The sequence below is a fragment of the Rhinoraja longicauda genome, chromosome 13 (assembly GCF_053455715.1).
Source record: "Rhinoraja longicauda isolate Sanriku21f chromosome 13, sRhiLon1.1, whole genome shotgun sequence".
NCBI lineage: Eukaryota > Metazoa > Chordata > Chondrichthyes > Rajiformes > Arhynchobatidae > Rhinoraja > Rhinoraja longicauda.
In genome coordinates, this window is record NC_135965.1 from 50,628,074 (window position 1) to 50,646,982 (window position 18,909).

The 18,909-nt window shown below is 40.4% G+C and overlaps 1 protein-coding gene across 1 annotated transcript in view; it reads right to left on the reverse strand.

Moving 5' to 3' along the window:
- naaladl2 (N-acetylated alpha-linked acidic dipeptidase like 2) overlaps positions 1–18,909 on the reverse strand; it is a 624,478-nt gene that overhangs the window by 159,771 nt on the left and 445,798 nt on the right. The window contains exons 10-11 of the mRNA XM_078410100.1: positions 16,952–17,044; positions 2,378–2,574 (exon numbers count right to left, since the gene is read on the reverse strand). Coding sequence (XP_078266226.1) covers positions 2,378–2,574; positions 16,952–17,044 — 290 coding nt within the window. The remainder of the gene's footprint in view (positions 1–2,377; positions 2,575–16,951; positions 17,045–18,909) is intronic.

Here is an 18,909-nt window from a genome sequence, read left to right on the forward strand (position 1 = left end):
AAGCATGTTTGCACACCGTATCCCTAAACTAAACTAAAAAAGTAACTAAAATGTCCGACTTAACCACCCTGATCTCTCGGTGGCTTAGTTTTTCAACTCCCCCTCCCATTCCCAATCTGACCTTTCTGTCCTGGGGCTCCTCCATTGTCAGAGTGAGGTCCAGCGCAAATTAGAGGAACAGCACCTCATATTTCACTTGGGTAGTTTACACCCCAGCGGTATGAACATTGACCTCCCATTTCAGGTAGTTCCTGCTTCCCCTCTCTATCCCGTCCCCCTTCCCAGTTCTCCCACTAGTCTTCCTGTCTCCGACTACATCCTATCTTTGTCTCGCCCCCTCCCCTGACATCAGTCTGAAGAAGGGTCTTGACCCATTCCTTCTCTCCCGAGATGCTGCCTGACTCGCTGAGTTACTCCAACATTTTGTGTCTAAGCTCTATTTCACTACATTCTCCACATCTGAATTTAAAACATATTTAGTTTAGTTTAGTTTCGAGATACAGCGCAGAAACAGGCCTTTCGGCCCACTGAGCCTGCGCCGACCAGCGATCCCCGCACATTAACGCTATCCTACACACACAAGGAACAATTTACATATACACTAAGCCAATTAACCTACCTACCTGTACGTCCTTGGAGTGTGGGAGGAATCCGAAGATCTCGGAGAAAACCCACAAGGGCACAGGGAGAATGAACAAACTCCGTACAGACAGCACCCGCAGTCGGGATTTAAAGTAACAAATCATGGATGAGATGGATAAATTGTAAAAATACCTCATCTTTCACTGAAGTCAGAAAATTTGACTTTTTTGGAGGTAATATAATAAAGTTTAAATCGACATAATCTTGGGGTTATGCAGAAGCACATATCTCCAAATGAAATGGAAGGTAGAAATGATAAGCCATTGAAAATGAGGTGAAATAGCAAAAATGAAGAAATGAATGTAGGATGATTCACACTCCAGGCAGAAGGTCACCTTGCGATGCGCTTGTGAATGGAGAATAGAGCTAAATGCATCATGTGCACTTAAATGCATCATGCACACATGGAGGGAATAAAAAAATATAGGTGGAAGAAAAACTGCAGTAGAATGTAATTAATTGGACAGTTTTAGAAATAAGCTGGTGCAAGAGTGAAGGGTGATATGAACAACTTTGCTGTAACATGCCATGATTCTCTCTGAGCATAATTGAATTGAATTGAATTGAATTGAATAAATTTTATTGGCCAAGTATGTACACAAACAAGGAATTTACCTTGGGGTTTTGCTCGCAAGGATAACAACATGATATACAGTGGGCAATTAAAAATAAAACATTATAATTTAAACATGTGCGAATAAAATAAAATAGCAGAGCAAAAGGAGGCTACATTCCTAATTAATTCCTAATTGAAAAGGCATCTTCATATTTTGACCACATTCTTGTTTCCTCTACTGTTCATTTTTTCAATATGTGTTTCAATATTCTTCCATTTTCTTTGATCCAGTTTCCCCGTTCTTCCATTACCCTTGCAGTGACTGCTTTCCTCCAATTCCTGCTTACCTACTCTCCTCTCTGAATTTTCTCATTGCTCCATTATTTGCTCCATTGCTTTGGAATGTGTTTTCCTACTTCTACCAGGCTCATATTTTCCTCAGTTACCAAGTGTGTCCCCAACACTACCTGTTTAAAATGTCTAGGAAGACTGCAGATGCTGGTTTTAAATCGAAGATAGTCCTTTTTTTATCCATTTCTTTTATCTCCTTCCTTTTCTCTTTCTTGTTTACCAAATCACAGCGGTTTTTATCGTGTTATATGGAAATGTATGCATCTATTAAAAACCAAAGTTTAATCACAAGCTCTCATGTGGAGTATTCAGCACAAAATATCTTCAATTTTCTTCAGGAGGCATATGAAAATATTGTAGAGAAAATCAAAACAGGACATTTCTGTGAAGGTGTATGGCCATTCATTTATCTATTAGTTGTGTTGCACCCGAATTGGGTGTGTTTTATACTAAAATCAGGTATCTGAAGCATTTCAGCTATTTTTCAGCTTTGGTATTATTCATCTTGACACAGCAGAATAATTAAAAATCAAAATGCATCAATTTAAAGTTGATAGAAAATCAAATTATATTTTCTTCAACAAATAGCTGTTGGTGTGCAATAATTGAGTTATTTTTATGTCAAATGTTAATTCAGAAGATTTACTTGCAGTGAAAGGACTTCAAAGGATACGCTGTTAAAGTGAAGATGCATATGAATGAACATGGTTCAAAGTCTGCCAACATGACTTTTCATATCACAGATGAAACTTATGTGCATATATTTTGAACTAACAAACAAGGTTCTTCACAGAAAGGAAACATTTTTGAAGTAAATCACACCCATACCTCTGCCCACTCATATGAGCCAATGTTGCCAAATGTAGTTCCTCCCCAGGAACAGAATAAAATGCTGCGGTTTGGCCGCCAATGTCTCTTCTGAACCTGGGACATGATCGCTTTGATTATCTCTGTAATGATGGAAGTGCTGCTGGTCCAGGGTTCTTCCTTGTTGCCATGGTGACTACCAACAATAACGTACTTATCTGGAAACAAAAATGTATATTTTGTTAGTTGGTAACAAGGATTTTTTCACAAAGAAGCCACAGAAATTAAAGCAAGAATTACATTCAGTAATTTAGGTATTTAACAAATGAATCTATGTTTAATTTCTGCAGAAGTGAATGGTCAATGGATGCATAACATAGCCAATTGAAATCATCTGCAATAAAGCTCCAAGTAATAAGATCAATGCCTGCAATAGTTCAGGCTTTCTCTCTGTCCCTTTGTCTTTAATTGTAGCAAAAAGACATTTCATTGATTCACTTGTGCATTCAAACATGTGCCATTTCCTGAAGAAAGATAAAAACTGACTCCTATTGTATCTCAACGTGGAAATCACACTATCTGTCTGTCATGGCCCCTCTGCTCATTTGGAAAGTTAAAGAAGAACACTGTTAGAATAATGTCCAATTTGAATTGATGTCCAAACGATTTCCAATCAGGTCCAATTTTAGAGAGAAAAGCAAGATAGGGTAAATAAATTAAGGGTAAAAATTGCTCATCTTGCATTTCCGCTCATTCAATGTGGTCCAGCTATTTGCCTATGGAAACCACTACTGGGGTGAAAGCTCTCATTCAAGGGAGGAGAAAAAATCATTCTGTTATTAAAACTGGCAGATATTGTACATTTATGATTGCAAGCGCACACAAAGAGACTTGGATAACTCAGCCATATAGAATCGGTGTTGTTGATTACTATGATTCGCTAACAGCATAACTACCACTTACGTCAATCTTCAAATGTTACATTTCATAATCTACAGTGACAATGCTTTTTTATTTTATCACATTTTGTTTTACAATAGCCTCATCTAAATATCTACAATCTCAAGAATCAGAGAGGAACCGCAAGTTCAAACAGCTGGTGCATGTATTTAGCTGAGGAGCCAGTGGTTCAAGCTACCATCCAAGAGAATTTTGACCAAATGGCTTAGAGTTAGAATTATGCAGTCTGCATCCAGTCATGATCCCACAAGACCATACATGAAGGCCTTTGGTTGCAATGCCTGGTTCATCTGTTGCAGCTCATGTTGGCTTCAGAGAGTGTTGGGTTTGATTTTACTATGTAAATACCACACTTGATCAAAAGTAGAATGAGTACCTTGATCTCATTTGCCATGAAATTCATCCCCAGTCATGAGTACCAAATATGCTTTGCCCATGGCCGAGTCATTGAGTCATAGAGCTATACAGCATATAAGCAAACCCTTCAGCCCACCTTGGCCATGCTGTCCAAATTGGCATACTGGGCTGGCCCCATTTGCCTATATGTGGCTATTAGCCTTCTTCATCGTTCCAACCCATCTATCTGTCCAAATGTCTTTTAAAATTCTTACATAGTATTCTATCTCTGAAATTCGATTCTATTAACTTTAATTAATATGAATTATGGAGGCGCATTAGAATGTGCTGCTTCTACCCTGCTGCACATTTAGCACTGTTGACAGGGGATGAATTTTGTCTTTGCTTCATTACACTAGTGACTAAGGTAACAATACATTAACAATACAATAAACCCAAGGTTTCTTTCTGGATTTAAGTTTTTCTGCTTCTTCAATGACACCAGTGTCCAAACTCCAAGGTGGCATGCCAGGTTATGGAAATTTACAACTACATCATCCCTCTGTGATGGATAAGGTAATTAAACTCCAGGGTCAGACAGGTCTGCAGTGCTCTGGAACACAACTGATGATTGATGATGGTCGGTGTGGGTTAATAACTGAATACAATTATGTAGAGCCCTGGTGCGGCCTCATGTGGAATGTTGTCTACAGATCTGGTCTCCCTTCTTGCGGAAGGATATACCTGCCATTGAGGGACTACAGTGAAAACTCACCAGTTTAATTCCAGAGATGGGCATATAACGAGAGATAAAGGAGACTGGGCCTATACTTCCTTGCAGAATGAAATATTTTTGAAACATATTAGAGGATTCTTATGGGCATTACTGGTATTGTACGCAGTTATTTTTCCTCTAGCCTAGCCAACTGGAACTAAGGGGTCACTGTCTCAAAATAAGGGTCAGCTATTCAGGATTGAGATTCGGTGACATTCTTCACTTGGAGGGAGGTGAATCTGTGGAATTCTCCAGCCAAGGGGCTGTGGTTGCTCAGTCTCTCAGTATATACTGGACTTAGTTCAATACATTTTTAACAGCTAAAGGATTAAAAGAAAATGGGATGTGTAGGCTACTTTCCACAAGCCTGTAACAAACCTGTGAAGTAACATTGTTTGCTGCTTTTATTCATCAGGGGACCATTAAGAATGGTCCAATCCATTACAATCCACACTGGAGAATAGTGAAAAGGTTTGAGGAAGTCAAAAGCAGTATCACTCACAACAGAATATTCAACTCCAATCCCTTTTACAGCCACAATATTTAAGGGGTGTTCCCTTTAAGTCTCTGGTCAATAGTGACCCCCAAAATATTGATAGCGTGAATGCTGGTGATGCTGAGAGTAATGCTGGTGGATGTCAAGAGGAGGTGACTAGACTTTTTTTCTTGCTGGAGACGTGTATTTCCTGGCAATTGTATGGTCTGAATGTTATTTGGCATTTATCCGCCCACACTAGGATATTGTCCATTACTTTCTGTTAGTGTGCACAGTTTCATCATACGAGGAGCAGAGGAATTGAACATTGTGCAATCATCAGTCAATTTCCCCATTCCTGACATTATAATGCAGGGGTGTCGCTAGTGGAGCAGCTATTGAGTTGAGATACAATGATTCCCCGAGGATCATCATAGTGCTGCCATCACTGACCTCCAACAATCACTACTCATTGTGTAACAAGATAGTCATGCATGGGAAAGTGCCACTCACAAATTCGTTAGGAATTTCTTTGAAGAGGTAACCAAGAGGATTGATGAGATCAGGGCAATGAACATTATCTATATGGTGTTCAGAAATGTCTTTGACAAGGTCCTGCATGGTTGGCTTGGCTGGAAGGTTAGATCGCATGGGAGAGCTAGTTAATTGGATACATAATTGGCGAAGTTAGGAAGCAGAGGGTAATGATAGAAGGTTGTTTTTCCCACTGGAGGTCTGTGTTCAGGGATCATTACAGGCCCATTGTCGGTCATCCAACTAAATGGCTGGATTAGTAGCCAACATCCATTAGAAGCTCAGGGCCTCCCACAGCTACCTTGACTCTTCATCCTCCCACCCAGCTTCCTGGAAGGCCTCCATTCTACTTTTTTTCATTTTTCACTTCGTCTGGCTTTGCTGCTCTGGTGATGCCACTTTCCACAGAATTGCCTCATATTATCATGGCAGGACAGTGCAGTCAGAAATGCAGTTTACAGACCCCCCAACATTTGATTTTACAAATTTATAATTTTGATGTCCAAAATTCAGAATTTTACATCAAAATTCATAATATGGTGCGTAATGCAACTTTTCAGCAAAAAAAGGTATGCACGCCAAATGTGCATACGCGTTGCGCTACATTCAAATGTGAAAAACGACTATTATTTCCAACAGTCTGTAGTTCTTGGACTGCATGTACAATGTCAGGCCAATCATGGAGTATATTCTGTTATTTATAGAAAGCTTATTGAACAGAGATACTTTTAGCAACACAAAGAAAAAATGGTTTGTTTTGTCTTTCCTATTTTTCTTTTTCCTTACACATCCCAATTCTCTTGGTATTGAATAAAAGAACAATGGTCATAAAATGTATGACTAAGTTATGAAGCAAGAGTTGATATATGCGACTCGACTAAGCATACGGAAGTACTTGTTGAAGTAAATTTGCACATTAATTGATAATCAGCCCAAAAAGGTGGTAATTGGCTTTTCTGCTGCGTTTTATATTTTAACCCCATCTTAATTAATTAATTTAGTTATATAATCTTGCACTTAAATTTAATATTTACTCATTACAGTTCCATCACTGATTTTCTGGCACTCTTGGTTCCAGAGCTTTGCTGGTTTATCCAGCCGGCCAAGGAGACGGCTATGGGGATAGATGTGCTGGCTCCAGCTGGGCTGGAGTTCCAGAGACCTGGCCGCAGGTTGCAAATTCAACCCACCGATCGGCCATGGAAGTCCCGATGAGGTCGAGATTGGCTGCCTTGCCCAGCCTAGATGCCACATTTACGGGGAGACTTCCAGGGCGCGAGCGATTTCTCGCGGAACCCCTAGCGACCTCTAGCGGTTGAATCGACAAATTGCAATTACCGACTGCTTTGCTGAAAAATGTGAGACGAAATCGGAATGGTGGAAATGAAATAAAAAAGCGGAAACTTTCCGCCAAATTCGGAAGGGTTGGAAGGGGTCAGTGTAGTCAGAAATGCAGAAATGCAGTGCAGTCAGAAATGCAGACAGTGCAGAAATCCAAGCACATATACACAGTCAATCTAAGGTGATGGAAAATATCTTGCAAAAATCTTCTAATTATTCAAAACACATTTGGAAACATCAGAAAAGAAAATCTAAATTGTTTGAGTAGTTTGAAACATAATGCTTTTCAAAATACTTCAGCACAGCTGTCTGACATTTACTTATCTAAAACATATAATCTTTCTTGATGGAAACTAGAAATGAAAATGCAGTCAGGAGGTGACCTGTTCTAAATCCTAAGATTATGTTAGGTTGCGAACAATGTGAACACCTATAGATTCACAGCATTCTGTCATAGAAGCCCACATCCCACACGTACGGCTGAAGCCATCAGTGGTCTTGCAAACAACTGCCCTTCCTATTTGCAAGGAAATATGTCATTTCAATATTCATTGTGCTTGATGATCTGGTTGCAATCTCCGGCAAGCAATAACTATACTTGTGGATCCAAGCTATCAATTTACAATTATCCAGTAAAGCACAGTAATTGGACAAAAACACTCATTAATGGTTTTTCTGCTCATCAACTGTAACTGCTTCTGAGTGGTAATCTATTGGCTGTTATTCACTTTGTCATGTCTTCAAGACATTAAAGGTGCTATTTAAATGCACATATTTTCATCTCCCCTCATACATTAAATATATTACATGTGTTTTGTGTTTATCAATATCTATCAGGTTGGAAGGGGGTGGTCGTGGTGATTCATCTTGATGGTCATATAGATCATAAGATCATGTAGTCAGCAGATGAAGCAAATAAATCCAGAGAAACTGAGTATAGAAGTCCATTCTCCATCAATACAACTGCACATTATAATTATTTCTGCAATTCAGCTCCATGGACTTCAGCTGCTCCTCTAACGCACACTTAGCACAAGTGATTGAGGACAAATTTCTATCTTAGTGACTAATAATGCTCAAGACAATAACAATCAAGCTTATCACCATTGCATAATCCAACTCAATTTTCGACAAAATACAGAGCATTATTGTTTTACTGCCAGTACTTTGACCTTCATTCTAAAAAAATCTCATTAGCATGCTGCTTAACACACTAAACTGTGCAGCCCATTTAAAACACACCAAATGATGCTGAATGCTAAGTAGTTTCATCCTGACAGTGTGAACATTTTATTAGCTCAAGCAATGTACTGTACTAAGAATAAAACAAGGCCCCTGCAGACCTATTACCTTCACAACTCCAGCAATTTTTAGTCTTTCAAATTTCCGTTTGGTGCAGCACATCAAGTCATCTTAAAGAAAATGTGCCGTCTTAAGCATTACATCTAAAACAATCCATTGGCACGGAAAATCACTAATGTTAACAATGTCTAAATTAAACTGTATAATAATGTAATTAATTTTATAGCTGTTATTCAAATGTGTATGCATATTATATTACAGATTAGTTTGCACTAATTACAGTTAAAGCAAACTTTATTTTAATGAAGGTCAAATATAAAGCAAGATCATAAAACTTTCAGCGCTAATACTCCCGGTATTGACGATATATTATAATTAGGAGCACTAAATTAATAAGATGGCTTGTTTTAAACTGCATCAAATAAGTCTGTATCTATAAACAATAAACTATTATAATGTACCTTCCTTTTTTTCCCAATTTTTTTTCCCCATGTTGAAATTATAATGTTTCATTCTTAAATTATCATGTTTCATTCTTAATTGTTTACTGTATGTCATGTTGTTACTTGCGAGCAAAGCACCAAGGCAAATTCCTTGTATGTGTACATACTTGGCTAATAAAATTTATTCAATTTAATTCAATTCAAATGAAACCTAGATATATTTAAAGTGGAAGATTTCTACGAGCTGGGATATGGATCATCTGCAGGCAGAAGGGATAAGTTTATGTTGGCATCATGTTCGGCATAGAAGGCCTGTTCCTTGTGCTGTACTGTTCGATGTTCAATGAAACTTCAGTTACACTTGCTGGCGGTGGCTTGGTTCAAAGCATGGGTACAATTTTGTGAACCAGGATTGATGCTATACTGCATTTAAACAACAGATGGTGTTGAATGAAGCAGTATGAGATTAACACCTCTTTCTCAAAAGAACAAACAGAAACACTGAATATTTTTAGTCGTGGGTTGTTAGAACACTGAGTGGTAAAAAAGATTCAAGTCACAGGAAGAGTGAATAAATATTTGGAGAGACAATTAAAATATTTTTGAGGAAACTGCAAGTTTGTTAGGCAATGTTTTCAAAGTCCAACAACCAAATGAATAGACTCCTATTATGTTAAATTTTATTTTGCACTAATTCTCTCCTTGTCTTGGTTTGATTAGGTGTACGGTCACTCCCTCTTCTCCTCTCATCCATAAGGCAAGAGGTACAGAAGTTTGGAAATGCAGATCTCCAGTTTCAGGGACAGTTTCTTCTCAGCAGTTACAGGACAACTGAACAGTCCTGTCATCAGCTAAAATGTGGTCACCCCCCCCCCCCCCCCCCCGTCTACCATTGGAGACTTTTGAACTATCTTTAATCTGACTTTATTGTGCACTAAATATTATACCCTTTATCCGGCATTTGTACATTGTGAACAGCTTGATTATAATCATGAATAGTCTTTCATTGAATGGAGAGTATGCTGTTCCTCGGTACCTATGACAATAATAAACTGCTAAGGTTTAGAGAGAGAGAGGCCTGGGCAATGGGGTGTGTTTGGATGGGGAATATTGGTTAGCATGGGGCGCTGGGTGGGAGTGTTTGTTTCCGTACTGCATGACTGACTCTATGACTCGGAGCAAGTTTTTTTGCTGGACAATCAGCCAGAAGTACAAGAGGAAAGTTGTCTTTCAGATGGAGGCGAGATCTATCAAAGCTCTATAAAAAAAACAATCAGTATTCTTGTTGGAAACGCAAGGAAATGCAGGTGCTGGAATCTTGGAGGGTGGTGAGTGGCTGGAACACGGTACCAGGAATGGTGGTTGAGGTAGATATGACAATGGTATTTAAGAGACTTTTGGATAGCCACATGGCTATGCTGGGAATGGGAGGATATGAATCCTGTGCAAGCAGATAAGAGTTGTTCTTGACATTATGTTTGCCACAGATATTGTGGGTCACATGGTCTGTTCTTGTGCTGTACAGTTCCATGTCTATGTTCTACGAAAATAGACACAAAATGCTGGAGTAACTCAGCGGGACAGGCAGCATCTCTGATGAGAAGGAATGGGTGGTGTTTCATGTTGAGATCCTTCAAGGGTCTTGACCCAAAACGTCACCTATTCCTTCTCTCCAGAGATGCTGCCTGTCCCGCTAAGTTACTCCAACATTTTGTGCCTATCTTCGGTTTAAACAAGCATCTGTAGTTCCTTCCTCCCCATTTTATGCTCTACGACTCTATCTAGGTGATTTGCATTTGGGCACTACTCTAGTTATATGGGTGCAATTCAATTGAGTGCTTGAATCCTGACACTCTTCCAGCTATTCAGAACCTTCTCATTGCCAGGGGTAAGTATAATGGGATCGGAAACAAGAAAATTTGTGTGGCAATGCCACAATTGTGGAATTTGATCAATTAGCACCTGTTGTTTGATGACTACCGATGACAATTTGCTGCCATGGGTGTTGAACAATGTTTGTGCTGAACATGATGCTAAGATAAACTAATGTCCTCTGCCTGCAAGTGATCCATATCGCTACATTCCATGTACCTGCCTAACCAATGTGCCGATCCAATAGCCTCTTAAAACACCGCCATGGTATCTGCCTCCACCACCATGCCTGACAGCACGTTTGAGGAATCCACCACTCTCTGTGTAAAAATTTGCGCATACATCTTCTTTGAACTTGCATTACATTCTGCAGGCTGTTAGATCAGGCAGACCCCAGGTGAGTACAAACGCCTGGAGAACAGGACAGTATGCTGGTAGATGGGGAAATGGGATGTGAAGAGAAGGACAATCAGCCAGGTGCCTTTCAGCTGGAGGCTAGATCTATCAAAGCTCTATAAAAAGCCTATCAGCATGCTTGTTGGAGACAAAGGAAATGCAGATGCTGGAATCTTGAGCAAAAAACACCATGCTGGAGTAACTCAGCAGATCAGTCGGTATCTTTAGAGGGAAATGTTCAGGTCAGGGCCCTTTTTCAAGCTCATTCTCTGGAATGTTCCCACATGCACCTGCCAGAAATGTAGCCATGCTGCAGTGCAAGACTTGTTCTGCTAATGGCTAATAAGGTCTTGGCAGCTCTCAGAATCTATGGCTGGGCTGGTCCCAGGCTGGAACTGGAGGTATCTGTAATATATCACAGATAGCATTGCCTAAGGGAGGACATATATATTTATTCCAAGAAAGCTGATGGCATATCAGTTTTCCTTTTCCTCACACACCAAACATCACCGGCACAGCCCTATCCTGGTTCAAATCTTACCTCTCTGACAGGCACCAGTTCATCTCCATTAACAACTGTAAATCCCCCACCGCTCCCCTCCCCCAAGGTGTCCCCCAAGGCTCAGTCCTTGGCCCCCTCCTCTTCATCCTCTACCTGTTCCCCCTTGGTCAATTAATCCGCCGTCATAGTCTCAACTTCCACTGCTTCGCCGATGATATCCAGCTCCTCATCTCCACCAAGTCAATCTCCACCACCACACACTCTACACTGACAAACTGCATCACTGAAATAAAATCTTGGCTTCAATCAAATTTCCTCAAACTCAACTGCAACAAATCTGAAATCATCATCATTGGTCCAAAAACGCTCACCAAATCCACCCAAAACTTCATCCTCAATATTGATGGTCTCCCAGTATCCACCTCCCCTCACATCCGGAATCTTGGAATCATCTTTGATCAAACCCTCTCCTTCGACAAACACATCAAACACATCACAAAGACAGCCTTCTTCCACCTCAAAAACATTGCCCGTCTCCGCCCATCCCTCTCCTCCACAGCTGCAGAAACCCTCATCCTCGCCTTCATCACCTCCCGTCTGGACTACTGCAACAGCCTCCTCTATGGCTCACCCTCAAAAATCATCAGTAAACTTCAATATTCAAAACTCCGCTGCCCGTCTACTCACCCACTCCCCGATCCGTGACCATATCACCCCCGTCCTTTACAAACTCCACTGGCTCCCCATCCCCCAGAGAATCCAGTACAAAATCCTCCTCATGACCTACAAAGCCCTCCATAACCTGGCCCCATCCTACCTGACTGACCTCCTCCACAGGCACACTCCCACCTGCACCCTCCGCTCTGCTGCTGCCAATCTCCTGTCCCCCCCCATCCGGACCAAACTCAGATCCTGGGGGGACAGGGCTTTCTCCATCGCTGCTCCCACCCTATGGAACTCACTACCCCAAACCGTCAGAGACTCCTCCTCACTCACCACATTCAAAACATCACTGAAGTCTCACCTCTTCAGCACTGCCTTCAACCACTGAAGGTCACCTCACCTTCTGTCTCCTTTCTCTGTTCGTTTACTTATTTATCTATTTATTCACTTCTCTATGTTCTAGAAATCCCTGTAAAGCGTCTTTGAGTGTTTGAAAAGCGCTATATAAATGTAATGCATTATTATTATTATTATTATAAAATGTCACCTCTCCATGTTCTGCCTGACTTGCTGAGTTACTCCAGCACTTTGTGTTCTTTTTAAAAAATAAATCAGCATCTGCTGTTCCTTATTTCTAGCTTTCTTTGTTGATTGCACATTCCCAAAAACTTTAGTCATGTGGCATGATGGGCTACATGAAATAGACTAAAACAAATTACTTTTTTTCTGTCCTTTGTGCAAATTTAAACAGTTAATTCGTACATGTATACATATGGAGCTTTAGTGTTAGGGGAGTTATACATACCCATGGTATATTTGTAAGTTTTATGCTTGATTATTCTAAGGACAGAACAAGGTCAGGTTAGTTCTTTGGCATATAAAACCTGGTTAAGGAGGTAATCTCACATAGATCAACAATTGCCAAGGGCACAATGCCTAGTTAGCCTACTTCTTCTTGCGTTTGAGGCAGCAGAAATCATGTAACGGCCTCCAGGCGCTGTAGTCAGTGCAATGTGCTGTTGTCGAGGGCCGTGAGGTCTACCTCTCCACCAGGGGGACGGAGGACAGCGCAGTCGAACATGCGCTGTTTGCTGGTCTGCTCCACACACGCAGGCTGCTGATGGACGCAACCCCCAACGATGCACGTTGGCATTGAACTGGCCGACCCCTGTGCGGAGCCGGTTCAGGGCGACCCACTCTTTGCGGGGCGTGTCCGAGCCGGGTGGGGCTGTGGTGTTCGGTGCGACAGTGAACTGAGGAGGTGGCGATGTCTGTGCCTAGAAGCAGCCCTTTGTCTGGTTTAAGCTGCACCCGATAATAATCGGAGAGAGGACCCCAAGGGCATTTTGTCGAGTGAACTGAATGGGACACTAACTATGTGTGTGCAGGAGATGAGGAAAATAATGAGTGTACAGGGCTGAAGCCCAAGCTAGAAGTTCCTTTTCTCTGACTGGAAAACTGAAGGGGTTGAAGCAATGTAATGGTTGAAATGAAAGAGAAAGGAGAGAAGACTAGAAGGAAGAAGTGGACAGGGGACAGACCGAACCATCCCAATGAAGTAATCTCTGAAGTGGTTCAAAGCCCTCAAGGTCTATCGAGTCATCAGCATGTGCCAGGATAAAACAATCTTTAGTGACCGAAAGCTGTCGTCCATTTGCCCCTCAGCACTTCCAGAACTTGTGCATGATTAAGATCAATGATAATTATGATGGGTTTTTTTACACAGAGGGTGGTAGGTGCCTGGAACAAGCTGCCAGGGGTGGAGGCAGATACAATAGTGACATTTTAGAGGCTTTTAGATAGGTGCATGGATATGCAGGGGATGCCTTCAGACATTGTGGGCAGAAGGGCATCTTCCTCTGCTGTACTGTTCTATATTGTATGTTCTGTGTTCAATTCACATTACAGCACAATATCATTGTGTGAAATTCAATCATGCAGGACATTAACTTTATTACCGATAAACATAAACTTCTTGAAGGTATCACAGAAGGCTGGAGTAACTCAGCAGGTCAGGCAGCATCTCTGGAGAGAAGGGATGGGGGCCCATTCCTTCTCTCCAGAGATGCTGCCTGACCCGCTGAGTTACTCCAGCATTTTGTGATACCTTCGATTTGTACCAGCGTCTGCAGTTATTTTCCTACACAACATAAACTTCTTGAATGGCAATGGAATTTTTTTTTTCTAAGAATTCCATTTTGTTGATGAGCAAGCACAACTATTTAGAAATTCAGTTACTTTTAGAAATCAGCCGACATGCGATTAGGTAATTTAAATAAAACTAATATTGATTAGGATTATAAATTGAGAATGATAAAGAAATAAATATCAGATCAAAATAGTGAATTGAATTATAAAAAAAATCTGTCAGTGCCACCTGCTAAACAGACCTTTCCAACTAAATCTGCAGCTCACACAAAAAGCATATGGTTATCTACTATCAGTGGTTGTTTGCAAAAGGTTTAGTCTGAGCCCATTTTAGTGGACCAAATGTTCATTGGGATTGAACTATGAAAGTAACAGAAGGAAATGGTTTTGCTGTTTGACAGTAATTTAATTCAGCTCTGTTTCAGTGCTGTAACCATGTCAGACTCCAGTGGAAGTGTAAGGATAGTAGCCTGAAAGATAGATTTTAATGTAGGAAGGAACTACAAATGTGACATTTCTTCCTCAGATATCCAAGTCTTTATTCATTTCCTTTACTTACCGAATTGAACATAAATAACTTCCTTTGCAATGAAAACACAGTAAATTGCAAGGTGTTGGATTGTTACTGAACAGCAGACTGGCAGAACAAACATTTCACCTCAAGCAATGGACTATGGCACCAGGGACCTTGTGAGGGGTTTGGGATTAACTAAAATTACTGCCCATGGAGGTGAGACAGAACATCCTTATCTATCTATTATATATATACAAATTTATAGCGAAGATAGCACAAAATGCTGGAATAACTGGGCGGGACAGGCAGCATCTCTGGTGAGAAGGAATAGGTGACGTTTTGGGTTAAGACCGTTCTTCAGACTAGTCCGGGGAAAGGGAAACGAGAGATATGTAGTGATGTAGAGAGATATAGACCAAATGATATGCAAAAAAGTTACCATGATAAAGGAAACAGGTCATTGTTAGCTGCTTGCTAGGTGAGAACGGGAACCTGGTGCGACTTGGGTGGGGGAGGGATGGAGAGAGAGGGAGTGCAGGGGTTACTTGAAGTTAGAGAATTCAATATTCATACCACTGGGTTGTAAACTGCCGAAGCAAAATATGAGATGCTGTTCCTCCAATTTGTCATTAGCCTCACTCTGACAATGGAGGAGGCCTAGGACAGAAAGATCAGTGAGGGAATGGGAAGGGGATTTGAAGTGTTTGGCAACTGGGATATCAGGAAGGTCCAGGCGGACTGAGCGAAGGTGTTCAGCGAAACGATCGCCCAGTCTACGTTTGGTCTTGCCGATTTATGAGTCCACATCTTGAACATCGGATACAGTAGATGAGGTTGGAGGAAGTGCAGGTAGGTCCAGGCGGACTGAGCGAATGGTGATTAGTTATTATCATTATTCATTGAAGTTATGAGAATAAGCATTTGCTGTCAGGAGATAGAAGGCAAAAAAGACAGACTGGCCTACTCAATGTTACCTCATAGGAACATTTCTTCCTTTCAGGAATATGTCCTTCCTTAGGCCAGATCAAACTGACTGCAGAAAAACTTAGAGAAGGCCAAATTGGTACAGCATCTCATATTTTGCTTAGGCAGCTTAAAGCCCAGTGGTATGAATATTGATTTCTCTAACTTCACGTAACCCCGGCATTCCCTCTCTCTCCATCCCTCCCTCACCCAAGTCACGCCAGCTTCTCGTTTTCACCCAACAAACAGCTAACAATAGCCTGTTTTCTTTATCATTGTTACTTCTTTGCATATCTTTCATTCATTATTCTTTATCTCTCCACATCAATGTCTGCATCTCTCGTTTCTCTTTCTCCTGACTGGTCTGAAGAAGGGTCTCGACCCTAAACATCACCCATTCCTTCTCTCCAGAGATGCTGCCTGGCCCGCTGAGTTGCTCCAGCTTTTTGTGTCTATCTACCATTAATGACCCTATGTTTGAGCCAAATACAATGTGAGGAAGACTCATACATTGAAGAACTTTCAAAATCAGAGGTGCAAGGTTACCAAGGTTATGTGCAGCAAAGTCATGCTTCACATAACACATTGAATGGCTCAATTAACTAATCTCCTGATCCCAAAAATGTTATTTTCAGGAAGATTTTTATCTCATTTGCATTTAAGTGAATCAATACCAACTATTTTTGTTCTCTCCCTGTGGATTTTATTCCACGGATTGGCCATGCACTCACTGGAACAAGGGAAGAAAGTACACCAGTTCCAGAGGTAATGAAGTAACATAACTGTGACCTTCTTGATCAGCTGGTTATTCATGGAAAAAAATTAAAGTGGACAAAGCATTTCAATTGCATGACCGATTCAATTTTAATTTAATGGTCAAGGTAGAATATACAGTATTTTCAAAGGTCACCTGCAGTGTGCATTCTCTCTGTAATCACATTTGGTCTAAATGCTGCACTTGGTAAAACATACCACAACAAAAATGAAAGCAATGAAAAGCAGAAAAAATCGTTCCACACTTGCAATGAAAATCTCATCTCAAAAGGGATGCAGTAAAGCACCAAAATGCAGCACCAATTACTAGTAGTCCCACGTCCTAAAGCTGGATGTGCATATCTGAATTTCAATGGTTTTCTGGGAACTATGTTTCATCTCAATCTTTGATCGTTCATTGAACTGAAAAATGCTGGCCAAGCTATTAAGGAATGCAACAGAAAGTACCACATAATTTGATAAATAAATAAGGAATTTAACCAGGACAGTAACTCTAACATTACAAAATATGTGTGCAATCACTTTCACTGTCGTAGCACCTCAATATGTGTTATACAAAAAATGAAAATAGTTTACTAGCATAAAAAATGTAATTACCTGGGTTGATAGATCCTTTGAGGAAGCCTATTACATTCTGAATTGTCTTATATTCTGAGACTTTTCCCACCTCCAGCCTGATGGTTTTACTGACTGCAATTAAAAAAAACAAGTAGAGACTAAAAAGATCTGGAGTAAAGGTAACAGACACGCACTTGCATAGAATGCTCAATATGTTGAACCATTCATTCATACCGTTATCCAGTTACTGGATGTGGAGATTGTTGACAACCCCAGTAATTATTCTCCACCCCAAATTATCCTGGAGATGATCTTGGAGAGTCCTCTTTTTGAACTTCTGTTTCTTCTGAATAAAGGTACCTTTATATTGTGAAGGAGTTTCAGGATTTTGACTTAGAAACAACAGTGATCTATTTACAAATTTAAATAACGTGCAGATAGTAGGATTCAGAGGTATCGACTGATTTTGCCCTTGTAAATTGGTAGTGGTTGCAGATTTGGGAGGTTATGACAAATTATAATAGTCCAAATAAATTATTTACAAACTTCTGCAAGTTAATTTTCATCCTCTGTGTTACTAACTTCTAAAACTGATTAAATCAAGTTGCAGAATTCAGATCTAGCACATCAATGAATCTGACAATCTATCTGTACATAAGCACAGGAATACCATTAATCAATTGAAATTAATTCTTTGATGACTGATTTTTTTTTACAGAGTTTGAGTACAGCTATGTGTTTTTTTCTTTAAAGCATAAATAACACTTACTTGATTTATTTGAAACATTACTTCAAGGTTTCAAAGTCAGTTTTTTTGGCACATGTACCAATTAAGGTACAGTGAAACTCGAATTACCTTTTGTGTCATTCAAAAAGTTCATTATACATAAATGATTTAGTTTGAAGTTCCACTGCCCTGTTAGTGCAGCAATTTTCTAAATGATAGTCTGCACTATTCAAAAGGGTTTTGCAGCTGAACGGTTAAAATGCTGTTGATGCAAAGTGGTTTTCACAGAGCATCACAGGTCTAATATACAAAATGTCTAGCATTTAACATTTTCAGACAGTGGCAATCAGCTCGTTTAATTGCAGTCTCATTTCTGCTCTTTAAGTAGCTGTCAATCACTCACCATTTCACTCGGAATACTGACTGATTGACGGCTCATTGGTCATAAACAAAGAAGATGCACCTCAGTGACTGCTCACGGATGTTTAAAGAGAAAACCTGTCAGCTGCTATAACGTTCAATGTAAAGAATTACCTTGACAACAAAAATTCATCAACGATATACACAAAAACAAACTTTTCATTTTGCATATCTTCCATTCATTTGTTCTATATCTGTCAACTTCACTATCTATATCTCACGTTTCCCTTTCCCCTGACGAGTCTGAAGAAGGGTCTCGACCCAAAACATCACCCATTCCTTCGCTCCAGAGATGGTGCCTGTCCCGCTTACTCCAGCATTTTGTGTCCATATTCGGTTTAAACCGGCATCTGCAGTTCCTCCCGATACAAACCTTTAATTAGTTTGTTCCACATTACTAACTAAACAATGATTCAGATCTTGGAATAGAAAAGAAACGATATGATCTAAATCTCACCACTGTTACAAAATCACCAATTTCTTGCTAAGCTTTGTCCTGGCCTCGGTTCCAGCTTCCTTCCTCCCCCACCACAGTCTGAAGAAGGGTCCAGATCCAAAACGTCCAACAAAGTTCTCCAGAGATACTGCCTGACTCACTGAGTTCCTCCAGTACTTTGTGTCTTTCTTTTAAATGTAAACAACCTATAGCGTTCATATACCCTTCAATCTATCCTTCCCTCCTTGCAGTCCCTACCCTACACCAGCACTATTTCCAAAGATCTGCTCAACTTGTGAAAACCCAGCTGAATCAAAACTTGTGCTCTGCATTGAACCTACAATGCGAGCTCCCCCTCACAGCATGGCTTCTCCCCAGCAAGGTCTTGTGAAGAAAAGATTGTTAACAGAAACG